This window comes from Colossoma macropomum, unplaced genomic scaffold (assembly GCF_904425465.1).
Source record: "Colossoma macropomum unplaced genomic scaffold, Colossoma_macropomum, whole genome shotgun sequence".
In the NCBI taxonomy this organism is placed as follows: domain Eukaryota; kingdom Metazoa; phylum Chordata; class Actinopteri; order Characiformes; family Serrasalmidae; genus Colossoma; species Colossoma macropomum.
This window is the reverse complement of record NW_023494788.1, coordinates 41,082,986-41,098,969: the sequence shown is the minus strand read 5'-3', so window position 1 is coordinate 41,098,969 and position 15,984 is coordinate 41,082,986. Positions and strand designations below refer to the sequence as shown.

Genomic DNA, 15,984 nt, shown 5'->3' with positions numbered 1-15,984 from the left:
CCTGATTACATTTACCTGGTAATTGCCAGGTTAAGTGGGTGTGTTTGGGCAGGGAAACCTCCGAACTGTGCTGGACATCAGCCCTCCAGGACCGGAGTTGTGCACCCCTGTATTTGTTATTTATTTGTTTATTTTAAAAATTTAATTCAGTTTTATTTTTTTGATAATATTGAATAATTTGTTAATTGATAATATTGAATATTTGTTTCAGGCGTATTTGAAATCAGTAACTATTTGTACTTACTGTGTGCTGTTTGTAATGCTATTTAAGTCTGAATAATATCTTGAACCATCAAGAAAAGTCTTCTCACGTTTTCAAGAAAAAGCGAAGCAGCTCTCTCACAGTTCTTACATAACTGCCTGATGGCAAGTGTTCAAGCTGATCATAATTAAACCGACTAGTTAATTTCCACAGTGGTTAATTTTTACAGCCATATATTTAAGTCACAACAAGCAGAATGTGAATCGGGTGAGTTTTCATCAGTTAAAGTTTTCAACACGTGAAATGAAAGCAGAAAATGCTTTTTTTGAGACGCTGTGGGTCTCAGGAAAATAAAAGTTGTCATTGGACTTGACGCTAAAACAAGCTTAGAGGACATTGGTGAGTGATGTTTGTCAGCTGTGTCAGTTGAGAGATACAATCTAGGAAGCAAGATAGCTAATCAGTTAGTTCGTCCACTTTAAGTCTCCACTTCAGAGGTCACTAATAGACAGACTGAAAGCTGACAAATGTTGCTGAAATATTACTGAATTGTATTTTATTTGATTTGACATTCAGCTGTTGACTGTATAAGATGTTGATATACCTACTAGGCTACTTCAGTAAACAGTATATGTTAGACATTATGATATTCTGGACATTTTCTATAACTGGACCTTATTGAATTTTAAATTCCCCTGCTCTACTTTAATAGTTGAATGCAGTGAACAAAAAAAAATTCAGTTTTTAATATCAGTCACTTACATGACAGTTAATTGCCAGCTGAAATTTCGTGAGCATGATGGGCCTCAGAATAAATAAGTAGAGAGAAAAGCTTAGTCGATATCTACACCTGTCCTGCACCTTTAGATTCAGCATCGGCACGTAACACCTTAAAAACTCGTGTCAGCAAACACAGCCATCAGATTAAACGAGAATGAAGTTGCTTCAGAGGACTAGTTGCTTTTTTTTGCAGAATCCTCTCATTAGACTTTTCTTCTAATTCAGTCTTATAATTTCCAAAATTAAAATAAGCTTGACTGGCTAGGCTAAGTCTTCTATATCAGGGTTTCTCGACCTGTGGAAGGACCCTGTAATAGTCCGTGGGCCTGAACTCTGAGGTGGCAGTAGGTTGTAGTGACCTGGTAACGTCACTTTAACGTCTCATATATATTTTTTAACATAACTGCAAAATCGGTGAGATTTTAAAGTAGTAGCCCAGCAAGCAAATGATACTGATATGCTGCACCCCTGGAATTTATACTTAATTTAGCTACATTTATTTGTTTTAAACTTAAGATGCATTTTCCTTGGCAATGCTCTGCAGTTAGTAAATAGACTGATTACTCTGAGTTTCCAAAACAGCTTCAGGTTTCATGACTTTCAGAGAGTTTCATTAAGCAATACAGTTTTCTAAAGTTGCACAACACAGGTTAAGTGAGTTTAGATGTAAATTTATATAAAAATATATGAACGCTGTTGTAAACTTTGCTACTTTCCAGTATAGAAACATCACCTGTAGGTGATGCTGGGCTACTACTTTAAAATGTCAGCATTTTATTCATTTTACTGCATTTGTAGCCCTATAGAAATCAATCATATATTTCTATAGTGCTGATCGAGGTAGGTTTACATATTGTTTCATAATTTTATTAAAGATTGTCTTGGCATTGGCAGATATGTCCATGAAAAATATCAGCATCAGCCCTCAATTCCCACATCTGAGCTTCCCTATTAATTCTAATATAATTTGGACATAAGCTTAATGTAGTACACTCTTACAAATAAAGGTGCAAATATATTACGAAGCCCTTTTGGCTCCCAAAGAATCTTTCAGTACATAGTTCATAAAAAAGCCGTATGTGTGTCTGTGTTGATAACCTTTGTACTAAAACGCTCCACATAAGATTCTACACCAGTCATTCAACAATTATCTTTTCTGTTCTGGAGGCCGAGAAAACGTTAGAGATGCTCAGGAGTTTCCTTATTTGTCATTGGAAACAAAATGCTGGCATGATGTAAAATGTTTCTGTGAGAAAATGTCTTCTAAATGTCTCGGTAGTCACAAAGTCTTAAATAGCGAATCAGACATTTTTTTCACAGAAGCTGCATGGGGCTTGGTGGTTTGTTGAGTATTTTTAATAATGCCTTGAAAATGTGAGTAACCTGTCTGAAATGCCCATCGTTAATGTTTATTTGGTCCTTTGAAGAGCTTACAGTGCTTTTCACTGCTCTTTGAAAGACTAGGATTTAGATGTTTGATTATCACTTGCGGTCGACGTCAGTCATTTTGGTTTATTGTCATCGATCCGATCATTTTTCTACTCTGATTTTACGTTTTGGGCGTAAACAGTGAGTGCGTATACATGCATTCAGTAATCCGATCATAATCAGATTTCTGCAGTTATCCGATTATTCAAATGGTCATGTAAACACCATACTCCGATCTAGAAATCCGATCTAGAAATCTGATAAAGAGGCTGGATTTTAGCTCAGTAATCAGATTTCTCAGTGCATGTAAACTCGTACTCTGATTTCTATCGGATTTCTCAGTCTGCGCATGCGCGAGATCAGACAGTGGATGTTGCGAGACGCAGCAAAACACTGTTGGAGCAGATGATGTTTGTTCGTATTTTCAGGTAAAGCGGCGTGATGTTTAAAAAAAGCCGCAGTTTGAGTTTTACGTTACGTCTTCTGTGAGTTTATCGGCTGTTGCAAAGCAGAAATCTGATCATTGTCTGACTCATGTAGACCTGGAGTTTCCCCATTATCTGATTACTCAAGAGCATGTAAACGTGTTGATCGGATTACTGACAAAATCTGATTTTCTGCAGTTATCTGATTATTAAGTGCATGTAAACGCAGTCAGTGTTTAAATATACCAATATGGAGTCGTTCCATGTCATGCAGGCATATTTGAAAAGTGGAAGCTTAGTCAGACACCAGCTGTGTCCTGATTGAGTGGGTTCATTGCGTTGGCCGGGATACATTGCATCCCCTAAACATGATGCACCAGACCCATCATGCACCGTGTGGCAGCATCTGACGGAACCACTGCTTCCCACTGAAAACGAATGGGATGTGTGGTGGTGTGTTGACCTGCTGGAGATGCAGAGTTAGTGAGGTTTTAGAGCCGACATACCACTAAATTACTAACAAATCATTGCTGTGAGAGCGAAACTTTGAAAAACCTCCAAAATGTAACGTTAGAGGAGGAAAAATTCTATTATTTAATGTAGGGGTGTCAAGCTCAACCACTAAAAGGGCCAAATAAAAAACTGGAACAGCAAAATAGGCATTGAAAACTTATTCTAAAATAATTCTACATAAAAATAAATAGTTTTAGGTATTTTTTTTTAAAAACGGTCTATTTGCTTGAAGTAGACACCAGGCATCTTTTCTTTTTGTGTAACCACTGGCCTATAGATTGTTGGGGGAAGGGGATCAAAACACACTATGTTGCGGTGCATGCTGGGAACTGTAGTATATCTCAGGGTGAAAGGAGTGAGTAAGAATAGAAAATTAAGATAATTTTAGAACGGTATCACCGGCCTGACTCGTGTTTGACACATGGGATTTAATGGATTTTAATAATAAAAACAGGTAATTTTGGACCATTTCTGTTTTTCCGCTCATCATAAAACCGTAACGTCTGAAGTGCAACTGACGTTTTCAAGTTATGCAAAAAAAAAGTAAGACGACAGAAATGGAGATAAAAGGTTTTGTTGCAGAAGCAGCAGTGTGTAGATCCCCTGACTGTTCTTCAAGCAGGTCTGGCCTAATGGGCGCCACCCTGACTCGCTTCATTTACACCGTTTTCTGAAAGGTCTCTTTAGGTAATGTGAGCCGGGGAGATTTTTTAGAAAGTAGGCATGTCAGCTGTGCGCAGGGTTTGGACTGAGTTTGAAAGCTCAGAGCTAATATTACGCACCTTGGCAATAAGAGAGGAATCTGTAACGGCCCTAATTAGGCAGCAGAAATATGGCTTCACAACTTAAAAGGCTCTTTTAAAGTCCCTCTGCACAGTCACTCCTTCAGCCAGGCTTCTTCAGCGCTAACGAGCTCCCTCTCTCTCTCTCTCTCACTTCGTCTCTCTTTCCCTCTCTCCCTCTCTCTCTTTTTCCCTTCCATTCCCTCCATCCATCCCTTGCTTATGTCTTTGTTTCACTCCTTTTTCTTAGTATTTATTAGCAGAAATCTGTGGAGTCGTTCCAGCAGGCGATGTGATGTTACCAGCTAACGCTGACAGACTGCTGGGACTGTTGTCAATTAGCAGAGAAAGCCTCAGCTTTTAAGCTTCTGCAGCTGTCCTTTTAGAGACTCTGCACACTTTCTACCGACTCCATGATGTCATTTTCCTTTATATACTCGCTTTGCGGTAGCTGACCTGTCTGGACAACTGTACCGAATCATCTCAGTCTATTTTGTTACTGCTCATGTTTCGCGTTGTACTGAGACACTGTAATGAGCTTCTTAAATTACTGATATCAGATTCGTAAAATGTCTGATTAGCATTTGCGAAGATGCCACATGCTTGTGTTTGGGGACTATTTTTAGCTGCTGTGGGGTCATTCATTTTTGGTACTCGTCCATGGCTAACAAAGCCTCCTGCAAATTAGCGAGTCTGGTAGTGTGGAAATGTTCTTACGGATCTATTTTGGTACAAACTCCTCGAACAGCTTTTGCCCTCATGGTTCATGTGATATGCTGACGAGATTTTCTTTGCCCAAAATGATGAATAGCATCAGAAATATTGTTATTCATAGCGCTCTCCCTTTCATAGCCTGGATGTGATTGCGTGTGGCACGCCGATTGCCGCGGCTGTAAGAAAATGTCATTTCTCCAGCCCTGTGAGATAGCCAGTCATTATGTAAGGCGGCGAGCCTGGACGTTTTGACATTGTGTGCATTTCAGACAACCTTGACATAGACGGCCTCGCAATCTGTTTATCTCTCTGCCCTGTCTTGCCCTCATGCTGCTGTTAAGCTCTGTGTATTTGCTCTCCAGAAGCATTGATTTGAAACCTGGTGCAGTTAGCTTTCCTTTCACGTTAACTGCTGTTTGCGTAGGCTGTACTGGCCATATATTTTCCAGTTTAGAATAATTATTAGGGGGAAAATTATTTTACGATTTTTGGTTCTTAAGTCAAGATTCGTTTTGTGTTTTGTGTTAAATGTCTTAATTATAGAGAGCACCAATTATGTACTACACAGATTTTTTGCTCAGAAATGCATAAAATTGTAGCATATTGTGCAAAATGGTGAGCTTATAAAACATGCAACCCCCCACACAAACACAGAAAGCCTCCAGTTAAGCATGTAGATGTGTGTTGCGTATGTAGAGAACACGTTACATGCAATAAAAATAAACATGACCTCTAGCGAGGAACACACAGTTCCATTAACCAGCACCGAATGGCCAGCATGGCTGTAGGTTTTCATTCCAGACAAGCAAGATCAGACATGATTTCACTGGTTTAATCAGTTAGTCTCTCTTCAAACACATGAACTCCTGCTTTGTTGAAATGAAAACTTGCAACTACACCAGCCCTTTATAGATAAGATTGGAAATCTCTGCACTAGAGGAGTTTGGGGTTGGCTTTTAGAGGGGCTGGAACTTTGTTTGTGGCAGATTTCGCCTCATCTCAGGGCCGAAGTTCTAGCAGGTTGTCTTCATAAGTATCTTCTCGTAATGATTTAATGGCTTGCGTACACAGTAGCTGCGTTCCAAAGCCCAGGATGCAGTCTAAGTAGTGAGGGTCCTGGGTAGGACTGTCCTATGAAGACTCCTCCTTAGTAGCCTATTAGTCACACAAATGGATCAGTCCTAACGGGGCTGTGTGGTGACGCCACCAGAGCGGCGCCAAACTCGTGAGGGAACTGGTGAGAGAAAACAGAGCCGCTGCATTGAATTTGTTGCTTTTTCATTTCTTCACATAAATGGAGGAGATGCTCTTATGTAATACGATAAACTACATATACAAATACTTCTAAATACAGTACGATATATGGATGATCACTTTAATTAATCAGTGATTTACACTTTATAAGGTAACAAAGACGAGTTCAGGGAGGTGAACAACAACGGCTTCGTTTTCCGCCATTTTCGTGGTGCTGTTATTTTTATTTTGTTCCCCTTCGCGTCGTCCGTGCACAGAGAACTGTGGGTAACTGGAGGCTTGGAAGGATAAATCTGATGCGTACTTGAAATCACTCAGAACGTATGCTGCATTTCTAGGCTGTATACGAAGGATGCTTCATTTTGGAACGGCCTGCTATGACGTAGCGTCCGAAAAAAGCAGCCTAGACTTTGGAACGCAGCTGTAGATGCCTAGTTTTGATCACTGATAGTTTCCATGAAAGAAGGCAAACAAGAGACCCCCAGAAGAGACCCCACATAAGTGATTCACACGCTAATAAATGGCACATAAGTGATTCACATGCTAATATATATTTTTTTGTTACTGTGTTAAAATTATTGCACCCAAACGTTCTGTTAATATTGCGCCTTTACAAACCCAAAACCGCTCACAAGAGAACCGTGAAAGAATAGGGTACCGTAATGAGGAAGGTCTAAAATGAGAGAGTCGATATTTAAATGACTAATGTACATTGAAAGTTGTCTGTTTTCCCCTCCTACTGTAAAGTTACTATTCTAGTATGTTTTTTTTCTTCTGACAGCAATTATGTATGCAAATGAGGCAGTTATTTTACATCTTTTTTGTTTTATAATGAACATGTTTATTATTGTTATTATTGGTAGCAGTAGTTTTTATTTGTTTCTATAGTTATCCCTTCTTGCCATGGATGCTGGAGGTGGCAGTAGCAGACTGGCTCACTCTCAGAGGTGTGATGTCCAGGTGTGAATTCTCCTGGAGAGCCTGGCGCAGCTCAAATGGGCCATGCTAATGATGTGGCAGTGCTGCTCTCACTCTCCTTCTGAGAGATTTTAACCCTGCTTTTAACCCTGTCTTGTCCCCCCCCCACCCAGCATCACGCCAACCACAGCACAGCCCCGACCAAGACCGAGGCCGACAAGAAAGAGTCTGAGAAATCCAGGGATCGATCCAAAGAGAGGGAGAAGAAGGAGGACAGGAAGGACCGCAAACGAGTGAGTATGCATTCGCCTGTGGCTGCTATTGGTGGATATAATAATACAGCGCAATTCAAAAAGATTCATCCGATTTCAAAATGATTTATTTCACTTGTAAATCATTACAGATCAATGCAGTGAACTGTAAATGGTTTAAATGAGTATAAAGTTTATTATGTAATTGTACAAGGTCTCAGTATGAACCTCCTCCAGCTGTACAGACAACATCAACACCATAGTCAAATTCACCCCATACTGGATTGAGCATGTCGGGTGTCGCTGCACTCACGGCTCTTTCAGTGCGATTTCGGAGATCATCCAGTGTTGTGGAACCAACGATGAACGCTCTGAGCTGTTGGAGGTTCACTGCCCACGAAAATCACACTGCACAGTTATGACGGATTCACTCTTATTGAAGTGGAGAACGCAGAACGCTTTCTGCTCAGGGGTCTCATCTCCTCTCAGACTGAAGGGATCCATCTTCCACTGACAGTCAGAAACTCTATGACCCCCTCTTTCAATTGGATTGTGATTGGTTCCTAGACGCCTCACGGTTGTAAAAATATGGCGCTTTGAAATCGGATGAATCTTTTTGAAATCACCCTGTACAATAATGTCAAAATAAAAAATGGATACCAAAATGGATGAAAACTACAATCGATTTCAACTTTCAACAGCTGGAGTTTCATCCTCAAGGCTTTCAAGAACACCATATATAATCGTGAGAAATAGTTTTGTTACAGTGGCATTTTTTTTTTCATTGCTATAATTCTGAGCTAATTTTGATCTCCATGCTGCTATAAATATTGGATCAAAATATCTTGGTAATTAAATTAATTGCAGCTATTGAGGCTTGTTTTTCTTCGCGAAGACCACCAGCATACACACTTCCACACTTTCTTTGGGCTGAGTCTCGAACATTAAATGTAGTGTACCAAACTGCCAGTTAGTTGTGGTGGTGATGTCTTGTGCATGTTTAGTTGCTTCTGATTGATCTAACTCATCTACAAGCAGTTCTTGACCTCTGTTTTTAGGTGAAGGTTCCCCGCTTCAAACTGGTTAGACAACATTGTCGATAATTTAGGCTGTAATAAATATTGAAGTACCTGTGATTTAAAAATCACACTCTTTTAAATTGCAAGTTCAATATAATTGAGACAACAAAGGTGGTAATAATTGAGCAGAAAGAGGAAGGGCGATTAATAACTGTAGTGGTACAAGTCAAAAAATGATCATATAGTTAATTCGTATTAAAAGCATTCTCATTTGTAACAAACAGGCAGGACAGGTTTGTGCTTTATTATTATGCCTTGAGTGTTAAGTTTAGTGAAGAACTTCAGGACATTACTGTCTAAACTGACTAGCTAGACTAACTGACTGAATTATTTACTTTATTATTATTATTATTATTACGTTATTATATTTATTATTTTTCTAAAATGTGTTAATCTGTTCTGTGGTCTGTATACAATCTATTTCAGTTTTAAAATGAATGAGAGTATTTCGAAACAAAAGCATAACATAAACACGAGTGACTACTCTGCTTTAGGTGGAAGACTCTTTCCAAGAAGCCGTCTCTCCAAAAGTGAACCCTTAGTTAGACAATAGTCATGTAATATTGATGCAAATAAGAGGTAATGAAGTTGGCTGTTAGTCTGGCTGCTTTAAGCGCTGATTCATGCTGTCAGATTTTTGTTTTATTTTATTTATTTATTTAGCTAGAATTCTCTGTGTGCTCTTCACACAAGTGTTCTGTGTGTTTTAACTTGCCATGTGAGATTTTATGGAATGTTTATTCTCAAATATGTTATCAGTAATGCAGCTTTCCAGAATCGTCTTACCCAGTCATCATCCTGGTGCTTTACGTCCCTGTGGAGTGTAGTTCCAAGCTCACCTGCTCCAGCTATTTAACCTCTTCCCAATTCCCTGATTGGTTGGATTACATGAGGGGGCGGGGCATCTTATTAGACACATACTGGAGCTGCACTGCAGGAAAGTAGATCTCCAGGAGCATGATTGGTGACCACTGATCTAGCCTAATTTCAGGTGGGGTTGACATGGCCCCCCAATTTTGCACCAGTGTTGGTCTCTATAATTAGTTTTTATTTAAAATATTAACAGAACATTTCACAAATTTAACAAGCGTGCAAAGCAGATCAGTTCGGTATTGTTGTATTTTTATATGTGCAAATCCATTCGTAACAAAATCCGAGCGCTAATCGCCTCAAAACCTTTGTTATTGTTAGAACACTGAGCTAGTGCTGGGGTAGTGATATGAGTGCGTTATTGGGCCAGTTTCGGCTCCGCTGTGTTTGTAAAAGTGTCCTCAGACACCGTGGCTTCAAATGAGCCCGCTTGTAATGTGCCGTCCGCTTTGTGTAAACAGCAGATATTGAGCTCCTGCTGTGAGAGAGAGTGGCAGGATGGGGGGGGGGACCAGAGCATCAATTGCAATTCTGACTCATTCATTTTGGGTTTTTTGGTTTGTTTGCTTTTCTAGGACTACTCGAACACCGACCGCGAGATGAGCCAGGAAGCCAAGCGCCGCAAAGATGAGAACGGAACAAGTGAGTTGTAAACGTCCCTTTTATTCATTTGGGCCGCTGCTGTGAGGAGAAGAGAGAAGGCGGTGGTTAGAGGGGGAAGCTGGATGGGAGGAGGGGGTCAGTGAACCAGAAAGCGCTCTCTCTTTCTCTCCAGCAGAGGCAATCAGAGCGACCTCAGCATGCCGCCTCACGTGTGCATGAGTGTGTGTGTGTGTGTGTGTGTGTGTTATCTTCCTCACACCGGCTGCTCTGTTCTGCCCCGGCTCCTCTCGCAGGCTCCTCCAAGCACAGCAAGAGCGCAAGTCCGCCCGACTCGCCCCGCTCCAATGACAAGGACAACAGCAAGCGCTCCAAATCCACCAGCAAAGACAAGACAGACCTGGCAAAGACTGACAAAACCTCTGGAAGCAAAAAGGTAGTGGCACTCGCACGTCTCAGGCGAAAGGGAGTGGCAGGCGTCTGACTGTGACCACCAGTGTGTGAGGGTGTTTTCCTCAGTTATCCCCGTCATTTTATGGGCCTTTTTCCTTCACTGATGTTCTTTCTGGCTCTAATTTGATCTGAAAATAAACTGCAGTAGTAGCTGCTTTGTCTTTGATCAAAATAAAAACAATGATTACTCAATTACTAATATAATCTGTAGTAAAAGCCCTGCTAAAAACCTACTCAGTTATTAAAAATAAGTGTATATGTGGATAAGTGGCAGGAAAGGTAACATTCCCTCAAATCATCATGAATGTTTGCTCAAGAAATTCCCAACAGTGAGGCCTCTGCTTGCTGTTCACTCTGACTTGAAATATTTATATAAGAAATATAAGATTTCTGTATTTCTTTAATGTTTATGTATTGGGGTGTTGGCAGTTATGAACATGAAAGATTTGCATATCTGCATCAGCCTAGAATCAGTGAATCCCTACCAACTTTAGTCCAGGTACTTTTAATACTCTTACTCAGGTTCTGACAGACTACACAGTGTAAATGTTCCCTCAAAGCTCCAACAGTGGTTTTAAGGTCTGATTGTGAACCTTAAATAAGTTTTTCCAGGTGAAAAGTTCGTATTTGTACCTTTTCATAACCGAATGTTTTAAACAGAACAGTAAAATAAAAGCCTGGAGACGAGACGGGGTGTGTGGAGTCAGTACAGCTTAGAACATATCATTTCAGTGGATTATGGTTCAGTTATGTTCCCTGACTAAAGGTACTGAGATGGACCCTTGAGGGGTCCACCCCAGTGACAAGAGGGGGACTAAACTGACAGTTTAGTACCTTTATTGTGTAGTTTAAGGTGTGAAACCTCTGGAATGAGGACAAAATCCTTTAGCTGTTTACACACTTCACAGGAACATTGGAGGTCTTTCACTCTGTGTTTAAACCATTACCGCCATCATTCAGCTACATGAGGGAGTGAGCTCTGCAGTGCTTGTATAGGGGAAGATGGCATAGCATTCTGCTAACTTACAAAGGAACTGGCACGTCTTTGAAAGTGCTCTCACGTTGCCTCATTTATTTGTTTCTTTTGCTTTATTAAAGGAATCCAGGCACGACAAAGAGAAATCAGAGAAGAAGAGAGACAGCACCGGTGCGAAAGAAGACAAAAAACAATATCCTTTGATGTTCTAGCCATTAGTGAGTGTTGTTTGCTAGATACACTTTGGCTGTGCTGTGGTTCTCTGTAAACAAACTGGAGTCCCCACCGCCACCCCCCCACCCCCCGCACACAAACAACCTGAAAGGCTCTGTAGACTGTAGATCGCACTGTGGCTTTTCTTGCAGGGCTTACCTGATACTGAGCGATATGATGCTTTGTTTTCCTCAGTGACGGTGTTAACTTAGGATTTGTGTCCTTTTTAATTTACACTGAAATAGACGGTGCTTGCAGCCCATCAGGCAGCATGTAGGATCAGCTTAAAGCCAACACAACAGCCAGTCAGTACGCGTGTCTCTGATTTGCACTTCCACTTGCAGGAATCATGTTTCAGCAGCAGCTGCATGGTCAAGAAGTCAGAAAGAAAAATGGCAAGTAGAGGCGAGTCGTGAGGCCGACAGTGGAGATTTTAAATGTAAAATGAGGTCATAAAATGTAAACAAAGTGATTAAAGTCAAACGTTTTTCATTTGAAGGAAAAACATTCATATCTCTTCTGTCGGAACAAAACCTCGTATCTCCAAAATGGTAACTTTACAGGAGAAGGAAAAAACCTACTTTACTTTTAATGCAAGTCAACGGAACCAGATGTTTTACCAAGTAATTTCGGGCCGTTTCTTTTGGTCCATTGATCATGAAATAAACACACAATGTAAAGGGCGACGGGCATTTTCAGATTATGTCAAAAAATGGAGATGCGAGGTTTCGTTCTGATATGCTTTTCTGTTTATTAATCCAGTATTAGCAGCAAAAGCTTCAGCTTGAACCAGTTGCTGCCTCACTACACTAAGTGGCAGTGTTTACCTTCTTACTTGTTAGATGGGTTGGAGAAGAAGTCTAGCCATTCACCCACAGCAACACGTGTTGCATGCTGGGTGTCGAATGTAGAAGCACAGGTTCAGTTTCCTCACTTTTTTGTTCATGATAAATCCTAACAGAATGTGCCTTATGTATTCAGAATACTATTTAGATTTAAAATTGGGCTTTAAAAAATGAACATAATGATCAATAAATATCGACAATGAATGATAAAAACTCCCCTTTTTCACAGGTTTGGAATCACTGGCCACGTTAACACTTGTACTTATATGTAAGATATCAGTTGAAAATGTCAGATTTGGTGAGTTTATCTGTTCACACTGACACACAGACACACATCTGTGTCTCACATGAAGAAAAAGATCAGATTTGGGCCACTTTTACCTGCTGAGAGAACAAAGCCTTAGACATTTGTTTCCTGGTCCTGCTTACCTGTTCAGTTTGCTCTTGCAGGCCAGTTTGATCCTTAACGTTCTTCACTCATAAATCATCCGAAAAGCACAGATAATGTATGCTGGCGCGGTCAAGGTAAGACACGACCACAGTTTGATTCATGGGAAGCGGGTTAGTGTTTTGTGTTCTGTAAACGCTGACTCAACGTTTAAGACTCTCCTCTGGGTGAACAGACATTCCGATCTCTCATTTGTTAGAATTGCAGTATTAAAATTTTAATGATTTGAGTGGCAGTGAAGGCGCACTTTGATCTGCTTTAGCTGAGTCTATTCTGCAGTACTGCTGCATTTCCTCCAGTATCGAGTACTTATGAAGTTTTGACGGCAGTAATTATTCCTCCTCAGAATTCCCTGTTGTGAGCTGTGACGAGGCGGAGACCCCCGTTCGCCCGAAACTTCTTTCAGCCATGTCAGCATCTCGACTCTTTTTTTCACCGTCTAAGCAGAGGATTGGTTCGCACCCTAGCTTTTCCTTTTTTGCCTGCGTAGATACTTTTGTTGTTGCATTGCCTAGAAAATGTCGTAGCTTGTATTTTAACCTGCCATTTTTTATTGTGATATTTTCAGTGCTGTGCTGAAAGTTCATTTCCTTTAAATTTTAGCACAATGTGCTGCTGTACTTCACCAGTGGAATTGGGGTCTGAATGATGTCGCTCTCAAATTTGCTTGCATTTTTATGACGAACACACTTTTCTTTCCTCCCCCCCTTTTTTTTTTACTTAGTTTTTCCTTTAAGCAGACAGAATGCTTCTCTGCCTCAGTTAGATTTCCAGTTTATTTATTTTTGTTTCTCTTCCTTTTAATCCATGTGAAATATTTAGACGTAGGTGTTTGAAGCAGTGCGAATGGTCGATTTGTATATTATGTATACTTTAAATAAAATGGTTACTTGTTATACATAATTTCCTGTAACTTTCATTTCCAATGTAAGCCACCTGAATTCCTCACTGTGTGTTCAATCACGTTTTTAAAAGATTTGTATAAATGAATAAAAAAGAATGGCGAGCTGGATTTCTTCATAAATAAATGGACTACAGAAAAATGGAAAGTGTTTGTCACTTTGAGGACTAATTTTAAAGTTTTTAATCTGCTCAAGTCTGCCGGTGTATGCTTTTTTCTAAATAAAGATAGTTTTCTCAGTGTGTCATATTCTCTTCTCTTTTGTGCCGTAATGTGCTGACGGTACTCGTTTTCCTCAGTGTCTTTCCAGGCCATTTGAGAAATTCAAAGTGCTGAGATTTTTGCTTATCTCAGTCGTAACGCCATCGCTTGCGTTGCTGCTGCTTCTTCGGGGCTGAGCTTGGGGGAGTGAGGTGCTGTAGAGAGAGAGAGGAGGGTCGTTTTAAAGATGGGCCCAGTTTAAGTGTCTTAGGGGAAGAATTCGCCCAAACAAGCTATTGCAGCTGGCGGTGAATGAGTGACCTGTGAGCATGATCTAATTTGCTTAATGCTTACTGGTCCGTATCAGCCTTAACTCATTTTCTTATTAATTAATTAATTAATTATCAATTAAGTGACCCTTATTAGTCCCACAATGGAGAAATTTCACCTCCGCAATCTAACCCATCCGTGCAGTTTAACACCACATACTCACTAGTGAAGACACACACTAGGGGGCAGTGAGTAAGGGGTTAGGTGTCTTGCTCAAGGGCATCTCAGTCATGTACTGTCGGCTCAGGGATTCAAACCCGCGACCTTCCAGTTGCAAGGCTGGTTCCCTAACCTCCAGCCATAAAAAGACACTTTCTCAGTGAACTTTAAAGGCTGTGCAGATCAAGGGTTCTCAACCTTGTCCACCTCAAGGCCCAAATGTTTATCAGTAGAAAGCGTGAAGGCCCACAAGATAACAAAACTCAACATTTTTGCTTTAAAATGTCATTTTTGGCAAATTTTCAGTGGGGGGGGGGTACTTTTGCAAGATGTGATGTGTGTCAGTGAACACAAAATATCACCAGAATATTGGTGCGAGTGGACAACCGAAAGGTCAGGTGTTTCTAGAGGCAAAGGGCAAAAAAAGAAGAAGCTGCCTTTGTGCACTGTTACGGTGGGGCTTGTATTAATGTTGTCAACTATCTGAAAACATTTCTCAAAATATTTCTGTTTTATTAAGTCTTCCACTGATTTTTATGCCCCCCCTCCAAGGACCACCAAGGGGTGCTTCTCGGCCCAGTGGTTGAGAAACCCTGGTGTAGATGATTACAGCATCTGTGATTCTATGAACAAGTTTTAATAAAACAATGATAAAACTGATAAGACTAGAATGGTGACTGCTATTAGCACTTCATATTTATCTGATCAGGTCATGAGTTAATCATTATTATGTTCACTTTTTAGTAAAGAGCTTGTACTTCATGATAACCAAGTCATGTACTAACCAATTTTACCATTAGTAGTTTATAAAGTAGTTTATAAAGTAACAGTCTACATTTTGCTGTTGTGGGAAGAAAACCTTGTATCTCTCAAAAACGGTAACTTTACAGGAGAAGGAAAAAACATAGTTTACTTTTAATGTAAGTCAATGGAACCAGACATTTTTCCAAGTCATTTTGGGTCATTTCTTTTGGTCCATTGATCATAAAATTTACACACAATGTAAAGGGTAACAAGTATTTTCAAATTATGCCAAAAACTGGAAAACGACAAAAATGGAGATACGAGGTTTTATTCTGATATATTTTCTGCTTTTTTTCCCCAAAGCTTGCACTTCTACTTGGTGGTCTTTTTGACTGGAAATTAAATAAATGGAGGACGGTCTCAGACTTATATACTGCATATATAAACACACTGTTTATCTCCCCACCTCAGTGTTGTCCCTCCAGGGATGCTGATAACTGTTTTGGTTCTTGACAGTGAATATAATTCTGTCGCTTCTCAGGCTGTGCTGGGCATGTTCATCTGTTACTGCTCAGGATCAGGAACAGGATCTCTGCAGTAATGGATGCCTTGCTGTGTTTGACTGTGTAATGGGTATTTATCACCCTGCCTCCATAAAATCTACTGACGTTATCAACAGAACCGAGTTTTAAAAAAAAAAGATGACTTCCTTCTGTAGTAACTCTGTGCAGCGCTGCTAACAGCTTACAATTTGTGGAAGCGGCCCTGTATTGCTCTCGCACCTGCTTAAACCGCCTTTAAACGACTCTATAAATGAATTATGCATTTTCTTTCTGCGTTTAATGACGACATAATTCAGAAATTATTTCACACCGAGCACCGAACTTGGCTTTTGTCG

At 40.2% G+C, this 15,984-nt stretch overlaps 1 protein-coding gene across 1 annotated transcript in view; it reads left to right on the top strand.

Moving 5' to 3' along the window:
- thoc2 (THO complex 2) overlaps positions 1-13,894 on the top strand; it is a 104,404-nt gene extending 90,510 nt beyond the window's left edge. The window contains exons 34-39 of the mRNA XM_036569369.1: positions 7,190-7,309; positions 9,792-9,858; positions 10,113-10,252; positions 11,368-11,438; positions 12,781-12,828; positions 13,098-13,894. Coding sequence (XP_036425262.1) covers positions 7,190-7,309; positions 9,792-9,858; positions 10,113-10,252; positions 11,368-11,438; positions 12,781-12,808 — 426 coding nt within the window. The 3' untranslated portion in view covers positions 12,809-12,828; positions 13,098-13,894. The remainder of the gene's footprint in view (positions 1-7,189; positions 7,310-9,791; positions 9,859-10,112; positions 10,253-11,367; positions 11,439-12,780; positions 12,829-13,097) is intronic.
- Positions 13,895-15,984: the final 2,090 nt, after the last annotated feature.